The 15,061-nt window shown below is 34.4% G+C and overlaps 1 protein-coding gene across 3 annotated transcripts in view; it reads left to right on the top strand.

The window, feature by feature from the left end:
- LOC119638362 (neuronal PAS domain-containing protein 4A) overlaps positions 1-13,447 on the top strand; it is a 57,217-nt gene extending 43,770 nt beyond the window's left edge. For all 3 annotated transcript variants that reach the window (XM_038035110.1, XM_038035111.1, XM_038035109.1), the window contains exons 5-11: positions 4,357-4,446; positions 7,034-7,267; positions 11,177-11,361; positions 11,497-11,603; positions 11,683-11,836; positions 11,923-13,274; positions 13,390-13,447. In XM_038035110.1, the coding sequence (XP_037891038.1) occupies positions 4,357-4,446; positions 7,034-7,267; positions 11,177-11,361; positions 11,497-11,603; positions 11,683-11,836; positions 11,923-13,274; positions 13,390-13,430 (2,163 nt within the window). In that variant the 3' untranslated portion in view covers positions 13,431-13,447. The remainder of the gene's footprint in view (positions 1-4,356; positions 4,447-7,033; positions 7,268-11,176; positions 11,362-11,496; positions 11,604-11,682; positions 11,837-11,922; positions 13,275-13,389) is intronic.
- The last annotated feature ends 1,614 nt before the right edge of the window (positions 13,448-15,061 follow it).

The raw sequence follows: 15,061 nt of genomic DNA, 5'->3' as shown, positions 1-15,061 counted from the left end.
AGCTTTTAATTTTTTTTTGTCTTATTACCCCATCTATGAATAAATATGTATAGTTTTAAATGGATGAAAGAGGAAACAACATAGATATGTTGATTGATATTTAGATAAGGATCAGACAAATAGATGGATGGATATACAGATAAGCTAAAGAATGAACATGTAAATGAAGAGATGTGCGCACTGAGGGACGAGCGCAAGAGACTACTCGCCGATGTAGGTGTTAACGTAGGATGTAAGTGCCTATAGATGGAACGGTTGAGAGCATTGACTGCGGAATGAAGAAATACACCGGATAAATCGCCAGGCTGGTGAACGTGCGGACATATGGAGGAAAATACAGTTTATGAATATTTACGCGGACACATATAAGAACAAAAAATTGGGCAGACGAACGGATAAACAAAAGAATGAATGGATAAATGGATGGTAGGCTGTATCGGCCCGCGCCTGGATATTGAAATGGATTGAAGGACGGACGGACGGATGGAGAGACGACTGGCAACAAGCCGATGAACACATGAATGTATGGAGGGAGGGAGTGCCAAAGGCGAATTGATAAAAGATGGCGGGCAGGTGAAGTGGAACTGATGGCCTAGAGAGACAATTGAACGCACGAATCATTGAGCAAGAAATGCAAATGCTTGCGCGAAAGATATGACGAACCAGCAGATGACTGGACATACCTTCGGAAGAGCGAACCAGGGATAAGAGGAATGGATAAGGAGACCAATGGTAGGCTAATCAAATCTGCACATAGATGAACAAATGGATGAAGATATGAACGCACAGGTAGATGCCTGATCAAACAAATTAAAAATTTAAAAACCCACACTTATGGGAGAGACAGACGAACCGAGTGCAAGAATGGATGGATGAATGCAGAGAAAGATGTGCAGACGAATGGTTAGGCGACCAATGAAAGAAAATGGCAAGAAAAATGTACGAATATATGGGCAAACTGATGCAAGGGCAGATATTTGGAAATAATCCGGTAAATGGGTAGAACCAATCAACAGATAATTATTGGAATTATTAAATAGACAGACAAACGAACGATAGCATGGATCGTAGAATGGATGGAACAGCCGATATGAGAGCGAAGCACGAGCTAAATCAAATAAATGCACGATAAACTAGAGATATTTGCTGAACAGAAACGTGGACAAATAAAATAAAAAATGATCAAAAAATTAGTCAATGGTCTGATAGATTGACTGACAAAAGGTGGAATACGTATGTTGTGAATTGAAGTAGTTTTCCATGAATAAGCTTAGGTCGTTTAACTGATGTCTCAAAGAGCTTACAGTTAAGTTTGTCATTAATCTATTAGGACCTGCCCAGCCAGTGCAAACCACATAACAAATTGACTAAACGTTATACAAAAACATTCCCATCTACATTAATTATTGCACTGTCCGATTGATGTGTTAATGATCATAAAGAAGTTTATTATTGCAGTTTTCAACGGTCTATTAGTTAGTTTCTCTTACTCAATCCCGTTGTTGGTGTTGTGTGTGTGTGTGTGTTTTTTTTTTTTTCCTACGAATTTACGAATTTACTATTTCTAGAAAATTTCAAAGTAAATTCTATCACTTAGTATTTCTACCTTTTGGGCAACGAATGTTTGTCTGCCTGATGCATTCTTCTATAGACAGTAACTTTATGTTACTTTTCAATTATTGTTTTTATTTCGTTAGAATAAGTCATCAATCAAATTTAACCGGAATTGTCCTTTTAAAACAAAATATTTATACATATAATGTTTAAGCTTTAAGCTTACATACCTACCTACCTATCTATCTATGTATAAACATAGCAACAAACATATATTCGTAGAAAACAACTCTATTATTATAAGGCATCTACTTTAACGCCAACACCGCAAATGATAGTTTCTAGGAAGCGTAAATCTGCTCTTTAGCAGTAGAAGACACCAGTAGCTATTGCTACTGAATCGCCAGAAGAAAATGTAACTCAATGTAAATTTGAGGCAAACACATACACAAAATATTTTACAGATTGATCTAAATGTATTCGTGACCAAATTATATCTGTCCCTCAAAACTAAATATTTCGTAAACTAAATTTACAATGTTTCTGCTCCTTTCTGGGCTTTTTCTCTTTTTCTTTTTTGTTTTTGTTTTTTTTTTTTTTTGCTTTCGTTTTTTGTTTTCGGTTAACATCTCTCACCAACTTTATAATCACTGGCACCACATGTATCCATACATATGCATATACGAATAGGTCAGATTTTTTGCCCTTTTTTGCGCTACACCCATTTGACGTTTGAGTGCTTACTATTTTTCACACACTTGGCCAACAGCAGAGAGAAGAAAATTAATAAACCTTTTGTTATGTAAGGGTCATCTAGAATATTTTAAAAAAATTCTCAAATTTCATTTGGAAGCCTAGAAAAATGTGCGTATGATCTGCTTAAAACCGTCTCTCCATCTCTGCATCCGTCTACACATATGCATGGCTCTTAATTGTTTTTTTTCTGGTCCCTAAGTGTATCCATTTGTCTGTCCTTTCTGTCTCAGCATAGATCTGTGGAGCCACGCCAATGTATATTTCACAAGGAAGATTGTCATTCTTACCTGGAAGCTTTCATCTCTTTTTTCTTTTTTCACTAAGAGGATGTCACGCATACGTGTAACATGGCGATAATCAGAAAGAAGTGAGGAAAGGGAGAAAGAGATGGAGAGTGACCACAATCTAGTGTATGTGTGGTCAATCAATATGTTTTTACCAATCGAGCATTCACTTGGCCATGTATGGCCATACTACACTGAGATTCCAACCCGCGAACGCCGGCATGATAGTCTCGGCTAACTAAGGCGTGCGGCAGCAGAGTCCTTGGTCGCACAGAATTCGTCATTTCATCTGTTCATCTAGCTTTTAATCTGGTCTTAGCATTTATTTTTTAATCAACTGTTCGCTTTTCCTTGGTGATATGACCCATCTTTTTTCAGTCAAATGCATTACGAAGGGGAAAACCGACTATCTTGAAACCTTATGCGAATTAAGTAGGAGTTATAGCAGAAGCGTGATGATCTAATAAGTGGTATCTATACATTCGAACTTGACATGAACCATTATCGTTTGAAGAGAATATATACTGTCTTTTTATGCCATTCACGAATCCTAACCCCGAAATCATATATAGATGTTTGTAATATAAGGTTTTTTTTCTTCTTTCACAACTCTATTTCATTTCATTGTTTTTAAAAGAAGAATGCAACCCTGCACCGAAAAAAGGAATTTTGAAGTTCTCGCGGGAGAAAGGTCAATTTTTGTCATGTGGAGAATAGCTCAAGATGACACAAAATGAAAAACGAAAAAAATTTTTTATGGTTGAAACATTGTACAGAAAAAATAGTTTAACAAAAAAACTCGGTATCCCCTATATACCTTTCTTTGGGCCGAAGGGAGACCAATAGGAGAGTGGATGAAGGGGTAAGTGCCAGTCGGTTACACAGGATTTCCTCCGTCTGGTAAGAGGCAAGTACGTGCAAATTGTTTGATGTAACCGTCCTAGGAGTGTCGGTGAGCAAGTTATAAAATCCCTCACACATCTCATGAGCTAGCTAGCTCAGTTATGGCACGTAAGTTTACCTCATAGGACTCCATTCCTCTTCAAGTGGCAAAGGAAGGATGCCTTAAACTTACTTAGACACCCGCTTTACATTTTAGAGGACTGAGAGGATAAATAAAATAAATATTTACTAATTTAATGTTACACAAAAAAGTTGCGTCCAAAGTGTAACAAATAACATTTGTTACATGCTTCACTATTTTACTGAGCATTGTATTATATTCATTTCATTGATAGAATTCAATAACTCACCAAAAAATTAAGAGAAAATCTACATATAATCTTACATGAATTCCACAAATCCCGTTAGAAAACTTAGCTAGAAAACATATACAGTTTCGAGTAAAACTTATGCTTAAAGATGTAGATGAACTTGAAAACTCGAATCAAATTTTAAATAACTTATCGGACTAATGAAAAAATTTTATGCGGAAAAATACAATACCAGTCGGCCCGTTTTAGAACGTATGTATTTTTTTTTTTTAATATCTGACGTGGCGGGCATTGAAAGTTTATTCCGCAAAGACGAAAAAAGTTGTTGACATCCACAGTTAGCACAGTTGTTGACTTAACAATGCAGATAAGTTTCGAATGTCCTGATAATTTCCCTATAAAACCAGAAAGAATGCACACAAATGGTCTTAAGACGCATCGATTTCCATTCGTTTATAAAATTTACATAATATAAAGCGTTTTTATTTGTTCGATATATCACGGTGATAAGCATTTTATTAACAATTTATTATTCTTTATACTTTTAGGCATTATCCGGATTCCTAATGATGTTAACGCAAAACGGTAAACTTTTATACATTTCGGATAATGCGGCGGAATATTTAGGACATTCCATGGTAAGTATTGGACAAATTTCCGATTACATATTAGATAAAAGAAAAGCTTGGCGTCATTTTAGAAAATAGATCGCCTTGAAGTTGCGTAGCTCCTGTAACACTGATGGAATCAAGCTATACCTTGCGCCTTTGAAAGGTGATAAGTAAAACGTTCTCATAGTTATCATTCGAAAGAAATTGCATTCTGAAGACGAGCTTAAATTAAAAAAAAAAATCGCTCCTCTTATACAAAATCCCTTCGATCAAGAAGATACCGCTTTGCAGACTTATGAAAAGGTTCATGATGTTTGTAATGAAAATGCTTTATCGAACGCAGTAGAGCGCAAGTGGAAATTGCGATAATAAACACAGGTCCCGCCTTGATTGGTTACTCGTAAATAAAACCGGTAAACTTTTTAAAGATATTTAGGGAAACCCGCCCATTATCATCTTATTATACCGCTAGAAAAATAAACATTAGCCGAAAAACAGTTTTGAAGCGTTTGCTTAAGGTCAAATGCAAGGAAGAAGTTCGCTATTTTAATGGGCGGATCTACGAATCGTAGCTGAAATTATAGGAAATCGAACGAATCTGGTAAGAGACGAAAGTAACTCTGATTCCAAGAGAACGATGGTACACAAACCGTGGCAAAACCCAAATTAACACCAAGCGTGGTAGGGCCTTATTATTGCTGCGATTGAAGGGGAAGTGTGCTCCAAACTGGCCACGCAATTGCCTCGACTTCCTACTGTCAATAATTCATATAAGCAAGTCGCCCAGAAGAATCCCACTATTTCTGACCATGATAATGCAAGACCATATCCCTCCTTAAGGAGTTTGAGAAGTTGTAGACAGCTTAAGGTATTCATTGTTAAGTACGCTCCATACTCCTCAGGATTATCATTTGTTTCGCCCCGTGCCAAACTTTGACCAAACTCTAAAGCTGATTTCGATAGGAGCCTGCAAAAACGGCTTAGTTCAGTTTTTCCCCCAACAATTTTTATTACCATGGCATGTTGGTCCTATCAATAGAAATTTCGATCGGCAAGAATGATGCACCTTTGGTGTAAAAAATTCATTAAAAATTTAGAAAAATGAGTTTAAATTTTGCTCAAAAAAAATCACGATCTTTTTTCTTTAATTGACCTTAAGTTAGCAAAATTTTAAACAAATTTTTAAGATGCGGCAAGAACTGTCGTTATATGCTCTTGACCTAAGCATAAGGTTAACATATTAATTTGTCTCAAATCCGATAGTATGTTTACAATTTTTTTCACATTTTTGTTTTCCTTTAAAATCCTGGCTTAAGCACTATTTTCGGAAGTTGGAAGAACAGGTTACATCGTTCCTTACTTCATAAATAGCAAAAATAGTTGATGTAAATTATACGCATATTATAATAAATTTCTTTAAAGTTTATGAGGCAACATAAGCTCAATTAAAGGACCTTAAGGTTCTCCATTAACGTCAATAATGGACCTTGTCTCTCTTTCGCTTACAATGCCAGAAGTTTACTTGCAAAACCAGACTGGACTACAAATTTATTTTTTAGAATTATCGCCAGATTTTCAACTTTTCCCCCATAATTACTTCAAAACTTACAATTTCCCCCTTTTTTGTTTAGCAAGTTCAAGAATAAACTAACAGCCATACTCTAGCATTATGACCGATCACTAATCATAAGAGGTTGTGAATGTCTTTTCTTATCATAGTTGCTGTGACTTTGTCAATCAAATTTGACATTGCAGAGCAAAAGTCATTTTTGCATTTTCTAGAAAAAGCAGATTAATTTTTCTCGTATAGTAAAGTTCCCTTGATATAGGCGGAACGATCGCTTATTGAAAAAAGAGAAATTCATTTTAGTGATATTTTGCCTAGTCCTAGGCTTTTTACGATATATAAACCATATTTCCGGACATCCGTACTATTTTCATCGGCTCGATATTACGTAGATTCATGAAAGATTTCCATTTAATATAATGTTTTTTTAAAAACTTAATATTTTAACTGAAAATTTTTTTGTTTATAAAAACCGACTATTTTAGACGATTTTTTTTTTTTGCCTTTCATGAAACCGATATGAGTTTTATAAAACAATACAAGCAGATTAAATTTTTAAAGCGTTTGTGAAACCACTCGTAGGTTACGAAAAAACCCTCCTCTCACCTAACATAGAGTATAAAACGCTCCGTTATTTTTTATTTGAACTTTTTTTTTTCTCTTGCAATGAAACCGAGCTCCAATTAACCCTACACAAAGGTAACCTTTTTTTCCTGCTATATTTTTATGACTACGTATTGAATGTTTTATGTCAAAAATAAAAGAGAAATAAAGGCAATTCATTTAATAGCCAACTACAGAGCAAAGTTTTAGTTGTTATTTGCCAAGAAACCTTTGACGTCTGGGGTGTGATTGCGCTGTCATAGGAAAAACAATCGCCAAAGGCTATATATTGATATGGTTTTAATCGTATTACTTAACTATGAAAGGTGACGGTTTATTAATTTTGTTTAAAATTAAACCATTTGTCTTCCTTTTTTTCTGTTGTTTTTTATTTTATTTTTTTATTACATAAATATTTAGCACATTTGTGTATTTTCGTTTTAGGAAGATCTTCTCATACATGGCGATTCCGTTTATGATATTATTGACAAGCAAGACCATGCTGCCATACAAGCTGAACTTAATCGTAATGTGCCGCCTCAACCGGGACAACATATGAGTTCAATAGCTTCAGCTGCCAATGCAATATCAAGTCTTGAAGGTGATCATAGAATGTTTCTTTGCCGCATGAATGTTAGTCGCAATGCTCGGAGACAAATGCGTTTCGGTGATCAGAAGGTAAGTGTGAAACACTGTTAAATACAACTAAATAATGTTGTTAAAGAATTCTAAGTTTAATTCGAAAACCTTCTACGTATATATGTGAAGAAATATCAAAAAAAATTTAACCCTTCTAACCCAAATTGATGGTTATAATAAGCTCTTAAGTCATATAAACACTTATACTCGTATGTCTAAGTTCACCTTTAGAATCATGCATATAATAAGAATTACAATAAAAAAAAAAAACCCAAAAAAAAAAAAAAAAAAAAAAAAAAACATTTATGCTTTCAGACTAGAACGCCAGGATATCTGCTGCTGCTGCTGGCTGCTGAAAGCAGCTAAAGTGATTTATAAACTGACAAACGATGACAGTTGTTGGTGCTGTTATGTTTGAATCTCTTTACTGCATTTCTTTTTCCTTACTATTGTTTCTCGTTTTATAATTGGCCGCGTCATGCCATCCTATCAACACAGTGTACTATATACGTATATATGTATGCATACGTATACAAAACACATATCTATCAAAACAAAACTGACTGTGGATCATATGTGCTTGGCTGGCAGACGTCATCATCTCGTTACTTCACATAGTCATCACGTTATATATCTAAGTAGCTAACATCAAACTTGAAAGACGATCGCCCCACCAGATAACGTCATACTATAATAGAGTTGTGTAGAGTTTGTCTTCTTTACTTTATTTATTTATTTATTTTTTTATTTTTTTTGTCGTCGTACCTACCACTAAGAAGTAGATTAATTTTGTCATCAAGAAATACGCATCAGATGCATAAGCATATTAAGCTTGAGTAAGATTTTAGTGTTGCTTTAAGTGATGAACATCAATAAAAACGTAGACCCAAAGTAACGAATTCAGGCTAACAACTAGTCTGGCCAGTCGATGTCACTTTACGTCAACGTTTAATTCATAGCGAACGAACACAACCATTAACAATAAAAAAAAACCATTATGTATTTGATAAACACTACTTACTCCAGCTATTACGATAGGTAATAGTGTCGATATAAATATACACGTACATTTCACAACAATTCTCCTCTATGGTTAAGTGTGCGATATAAATTTACCTTTTAGCGTACTAGAATGGCATTGCAAACTTTATGTCATCATTTCGCTTAATACCATTACAACAGTTGTTTCTGGTGATAATTTTAATTCTTTCAGCCTAAACAAACAATACGTAGGCGTCTTTGCTACTGGCAATAGGATGCTTTTTGTCTGCATTTTCCATACTTGGGGATACATGCGTATTCATGAACGTAAACTATTTTTAAGCAATTTATGCGAACTAAAGGTTTACAGTTTTTCATGAATGAATTCAAGTTATACCCTATTTCTCCTTTCACTACTCTTCCTATCTGGAAATCATTCAGACATACTTTACATTTAAAAAAACAAAAGAAGTATTTTTTCTCTTATTTATGTATTCACAATACTAATAATACTTGCTGCTCTTATTATTGTCCTCGGAAAGTTTCTAGTGGAGCATATCCAAGGTTCGACCTAATTGAAATTCTCCTGCAGTTTTTTTTTTTTCATTTTAATTGTTTTAATTAAATTTATAAAAGATTTTTAAGATTTTATATAAATGATATACGAAATCCTTTAAATTGCTACTTAAAAAAAAAAAAACAATTATTTTTACACCTACAACTAACTAAGCAGCAATCATCCAACACATTGCGAACAGCACACGACTTTATAAATATTTATATATTCATTTTGCCTCTTTGGTTTTCATTAATGAAAATTTTATGAAAAAAAAAATTGTTGTGAAAATGTTCGTCCAAAAATTACGAATTTAAAGATCTAAAGAATTCTTATATTTAATTTGTTTTTTGATTGATTAAAACGTTAAGAGTACACACAACACTTTTTTTATGCGGTTGACACATTCCTTGGAAAATCATGCAAAAAAAATCGAGTAAAAATATCGTGTAAACCAATGCATGCAACATATGGTAAGATGAAATAATATCCCCAAATATTTTCTCAAAAAAACCGTGCAAAAAAAGTATTCATGGATTCCGTATTACAAACCAATTCATTTCTACTGCAAAAAACGAATTTAAAATTAATGTGCAGTGAAAATTCTGTACATAAATACTACATGAGACTTGAAATTTAATGTTAGAAATAAAAATCAATTTCGCGTGTCAAATATATCTAGCTACGATATGACGGACTTGTCGAAAACTCCTCATAGTAGGTCAAATGAATTACACATGTATGGACAAAAATCGACACGATTTCTGATCACGGTATTCCTCCACTTGTATTCTGCTGCTGTATATATAGGTTTCTAGAGGACACTATTAAAATTAAAATTGCAAAAATTTGTGTTATTTCAAAATCGGGTAAAAAAAGACGAGGTAAAAAAATACCGTGTAAAAAAAGAGATCTCTGTATACTTATCTTCGTTGCTGTGTTTAATGCTTATAAAACTTAGGTAGGTGATTTTCTAACAATACGCTTACTAGTCATATGAAGCAAATGCGTCAAAGGAGAGCCGAGTTGATGACAGCCGACAAACTGACAATTTTAATTCAGAGAATCCCATAAGATTGGTAGTAGGGATGCTCAAATATCTATAACTACCACAATATGGTGCATTGATCGATTTTCAGAACTCTCCAAACGCAGGCGATGGGGATGACAATAGCGAGACCAATGGACAGCAGTAGGTTATAAAGCCAAATTGCTGTTTACATTTTCTTTAATGTAATTATCCAGCTTACGCCTTGTTGATAACCGTTTCTTGAATTTCGGAATCTGCTCTGTCATCTTCTTTCTTTTAGCCACAACTTCGTGACATCTTAAGTGCGACAGATAATACGAATTAAACTAGAGTGCGACGCTTTATGTACTGTCCTGACCATGTATTTCGAAAGCTGAAATGCTCAAAAGTGTGGCGACAAAAGTGTGTCAAAAACTCTCGATACTCTTAAGGATCAGCGTAACATAAACGGCGTTGTGCTTACGTATGGATATGTCCAAGGCAAGTTTTCCACAGAGATAAAGGAGATCCCAATTAACTCGGTTTTCCCGCCCACTAGTCCTGGTCTTGCTCGCATACCATATAAAACACTACGGCAACTACTCATTTTTTAAACACACTGCCAATGTTTTAAAACGATCTAAAAAAAAAGCTTAGATAATCAAGAGAAAGCATTAATAGCAGAATTTACCAAAGTGAGGCTTAATATGATTCGCGGTATTAGTTAGTTTAACTGGATTAGCGGGAGCAAAAATTGTTCAGGTTACAATTCCTTTTTTCTCACTGACGTCAACAAGTCATGGTAGTTACCGCCAAGAAAGAATTTACTTAAAAGTCGAAATCAAACAAAAAAAGAAAACCTCTTAAAATCATTTCTCTTAAAGTGCACAACAGTCCAACGGGATGGGTAGCAATGCTTTGAAAAATACGAAGGATTGCAATGCTGTAATAAAATTCTTCAAGTGAAGATATAAAAGAAGAAGGCAGAACTCTCACTCAATCTTATAAGATATATAAGTACATGTGCCATAATTAAATGTGCGCAGTACACACAAGCGCATTGTTAAACGATCATCATTCACATTTCTTTGATTGCAGCGGAAATGATCGTTTTCCCTTTCGTCCAATTTTTTTTTTTTTTTTTCAAATTGGTTCTTGATTCCGTATTGATATAATGGCCGTGGCGGTCCAGCTATTTGCAAATCAGTTTAATTAAAAACTATCACACATTGACAAACAAACACATTCACTTTCCGATTTTGCTCCAAGTGAATATGCTTTAAGGTCATTAAACAATTAGATTAAAAGTGCATAATATAATGTACGTGTATATATATGTATATGTAAATATATGTATATATCTGTTGTTATTATTATTATTGTTGTTGTTGCTTTTTTTCAGGTAGTACTAGTTCAGGGTCATTATTTGTCATTTCTGCCACTATGTAGCCGCAATGAGCCTGTTTTTTTAGCCACATGCACACCGATCGCTATGCCAGAAACTAGAGAATGTGTCGTACAGGGAGCCACAAATGTTTTTACCGCCGTTCACTCTATGGATATGAAAATGGTTCACATTGACAAGAAGTTAGTTGAAAAAGTTTGTATTTGCTGTAAAAGAACAAAAAAAAAAAAAAAAAGACCAAGCAAAACAACTATCTTTGTATTCATTACAACAGCAGTATTAATATTTTAAGGCAATTTTTGACATTTCATTTTCAGTGGAGAATTTCATTTAGGTTATACAAGAAATGAAATTCAAGGAGTGTCTTGGTACACTTTAATACACACCGATAACTTACGTGAGGCGCAAAGCAAACATCGGCTAAGTAAGTGAATTTTCATATATTTTCATAAGTAAAAGCAAAATATTCTCATTAATATTGATGACGAATAAATATTTCGCAGTAACTCAGTCAGAACAAGATCGTTCGTGTATTTTGCTTATACGCATGCAACGATCTATAGGTGATTTCATATGGGTACATGTGGTATTGCAAGTGCGTGATCCCCAGGATTCTAATCAACAGCCAGTTATTGTTTCCACAAATCAAGTACTTAAGTAAGCTTACTCAGTTAACTTAGCAATTAGTGAGGGAATCAATAAAACCTAACATGAAATATTATTTTCTTTATATTCCTATATAGTGAGCGAGAGGCTTCCGTTATGATTTTAAATTCTTGGCTTTATCATTATTATACAGTACAGTCGAAAATTCAATTTGGTTTACCGTATGATAACGTCACCAGAATTGGTTCAAATACGACGTCACCTGCAGTTAATACGGCACCAGCATATTATCATCATTTTCCTCATCATCATCATTCGGCGACTACGAGCTATTCGCCAACGGCAATGCTAGGATCGCCTTATGCAAATCTCCATTCACCTTCCAATCCTCATGCTCATCATCATCATCATCATTTTCATCATATATCACAGTTGCCATCGACTTATCATCATGCTATGGAAACAGCGGACTCTTCTACAACAATACTCGAGCGTATCACTACTAATGCCACAGAGACTGATGCCATAAATAATATAATTAATTTGAAAAATTTACCCAAGCCCACCGTAGAACCTGTTGATTATAGTCAACTAGCAGACGTAACACAACATACGCCGTCTCCTACGCGTCCTCCATCTTCGATTAAATCGAACGGTGGAGAGTTACGTTGCGAAAGTGCTAATAGTTCGATATCAAGTAACACATCAGCCACAATGGGTCACCTATCACTTAGCAATCATAGTTACAGTAATCACAATCGAGCACGCTCGCCCCCTCAAAAGCGTAAAGCCCTTGGCAAATTGGAACCTTTATATATTCAGGAAAATTCCCAAGATGTCACCAATCTTAGTGTTAACGAATTAGACAATTATGCGATACATGCGAATCGTTCGGTTGCCTTATCTCATGAGTCACATTCTTCGGTAATTTTTGCTACCGTTGTGCCAACACGACCGCGTTTATTAAATAAGGTTTTCTCAAGTGATCCAGCCGATTTTATCGATCAATGGAATCCTAGTCCGCCATGGTCGGAAAATGCTCAAAAGTTATCATTTGAAAATAGTTCAACAACGCCGCAACAAGAATTAAGTCCGTGCATAACTACTACGCCGCCAACACCGAGCGCTCCGTTAAGTAATGCGACCACCTGTATACCGGGTCTTCAAACTTTCGGTTCGGCTTTTTCGTTCGAATGGATGCCCGAACAATTAATGCCGGTTGTTGATGCTTGCGTAACATATCCGCGAACCGACGGTATGCCCATCGTTATGACTCATAGCCATCATAATCATAATTCTCATTGCCCGCCATCATGGCCCTCGCATGTTATACCCACAGATACTTATAGTCATTTAACGATACAAAATCAACGAGCCGTCGATCGTCACTCCCCTAGCAGAGATGGGCAAACCGAATTGCTTGCGAGCGCACAAAAAGCTCGCATAATAACATTGAATGACTTGAATGAAGATGAAACTAAAAAAAAAGGTACGTAACACTCTTTAATCTAGACAAACACCTACATACATATGCATTAGCGATTTTCATATATATTCTCTTGTTTTTTAACAAAGGAAAAAAACAATATTTTATATAATTTCAGAATCTCCGAGTGGTTGTGAATTACAGAAAAAGAATAACTAACTAAAAAAAAAAAAAAACCCTACAAATATATTCAAACGCCCGCATACATACGTATATGTATATACACACAGTATATATGTACGACGAGTTTATCTACGTCCATATATATATATATAAAGATATGCCTATATATATATGTATATATATATATATATTACATATATATATATATATATAAATACACGTGTATGTATATATATGTATATAGATTCCTATTGAATCAACGCGCTAAGTGATAGTAGATTCTAATTAAAAAATCTAATTTATTTTTATAGCACGTAAATGAAATAATAGTGCAATTGGTTATAAAAATAGAGAAAATAGTTTATAGATAAGAAGTACAAGTTTTTTTGTTTAATATTTTTTTTTACAATTACTTTAGTCTCGCGAAAAGCTTTTTCACCTAGGTTTACACAAATATATACATACTTATAGACATAGAGATTATTTGTATATGTTTTACCATTATTATTATTTTTTTTTTTTTTTTTTAAGTTCCAAACTTGATAATAAAAATAATTTATTACATTCTCCAATAAAATTTAAAGTTTAATTTATGATTGAAAAGTTTTGCTTTTTTGCATTATTGAAAGAAACATCCTTAGGGGAACGCATTCTATATCGAACAAATAAATTAAGAACAATTAAGGACATATTCACTCCTTTACAGTCCTTGTGGGTTTTAAGCCGTACGCGTACTTTTGCTTTAACTATGTTTTTCTTTTAAAAACAATGAAAACCATTTTCATTTTGTTTATTTATATGTAACATAGTCACTTATACGTAGGATAAATGTCTGCGATTTGATATTATACCGTTTGTCCCCGTACGGCCGAACGTGAAGATTTCGGAGGCTGAAAACGGATAAACGTATGTGTCATTGAAAAGCTAAATAGTTGAATAGTAAGGGAAGGTTCATATCTTAATGCCAGAGAGGGTTACACTACTAAAACTCTTATGAAAGCAGATGAGCGGACACACCTTACTTACCAGCTATGCTGATCTTACGCTCAGGGTTCCTTTATGCATTGCCTGCGGTTTGCGTCGATTCATGATTCCAACGGCTTTGGTAAAAGAAGAACCTAAATCTGGATGAAATATTTTCATGAAATTTTTCATAAAAATCCTTAATTTTTGCAGAGAATATCTATGGAAAGAAAGAATTTATAGATGTATTGTAGATAGATATAATATAAATGCATATCTTAAAATAAATCAAATTTCAAACGAGTAAAGGTATTATAATGGGTCAAGGCTTATCACTAAAAACCCTACAGCACTTGGTATAATACAGTTAAGCATTTAAAAACTTTTCAAAATAAGGCGTTATATAGGAAGTGGTGAAAAAAGTTCTCAATCCGAAGCATTTTCAAAAAGGCTCGTCCTTAGACCAAAACTCTTAGGGCTATGTCAAATTTCATAAAACTATCATAAAAATTGCGACCTCTACGTTGAACAATTGAACAGACATACAAACGGACAAACGGACAGACAAGCTTAAATCAATTCGACCTTTTTTTACACCGATTGATTCAGAAAGCGATTCTGTATGACAAAAGATGGGTCTATTTCAAGATTCGCCTGGGCGTGGTACGCATACGCGCAAACTTAAATATACTAAGCGTGTCATA

This window comes from Glossina fuscipes, unplaced genomic scaffold (genome assembly GCF_014805625.2).
Source record: "Glossina fuscipes isolate IAEA_lab_2018 unplaced genomic scaffold, Yale_Gfus_2 88, whole genome shotgun sequence".
Classification (NCBI taxonomy): domain Eukaryota; kingdom Metazoa; phylum Arthropoda; class Insecta; order Diptera; family Glossinidae; genus Glossina; species Glossina fuscipes.
This window is presented reverse-complemented; position numbering and strand designations above follow the sequence as displayed.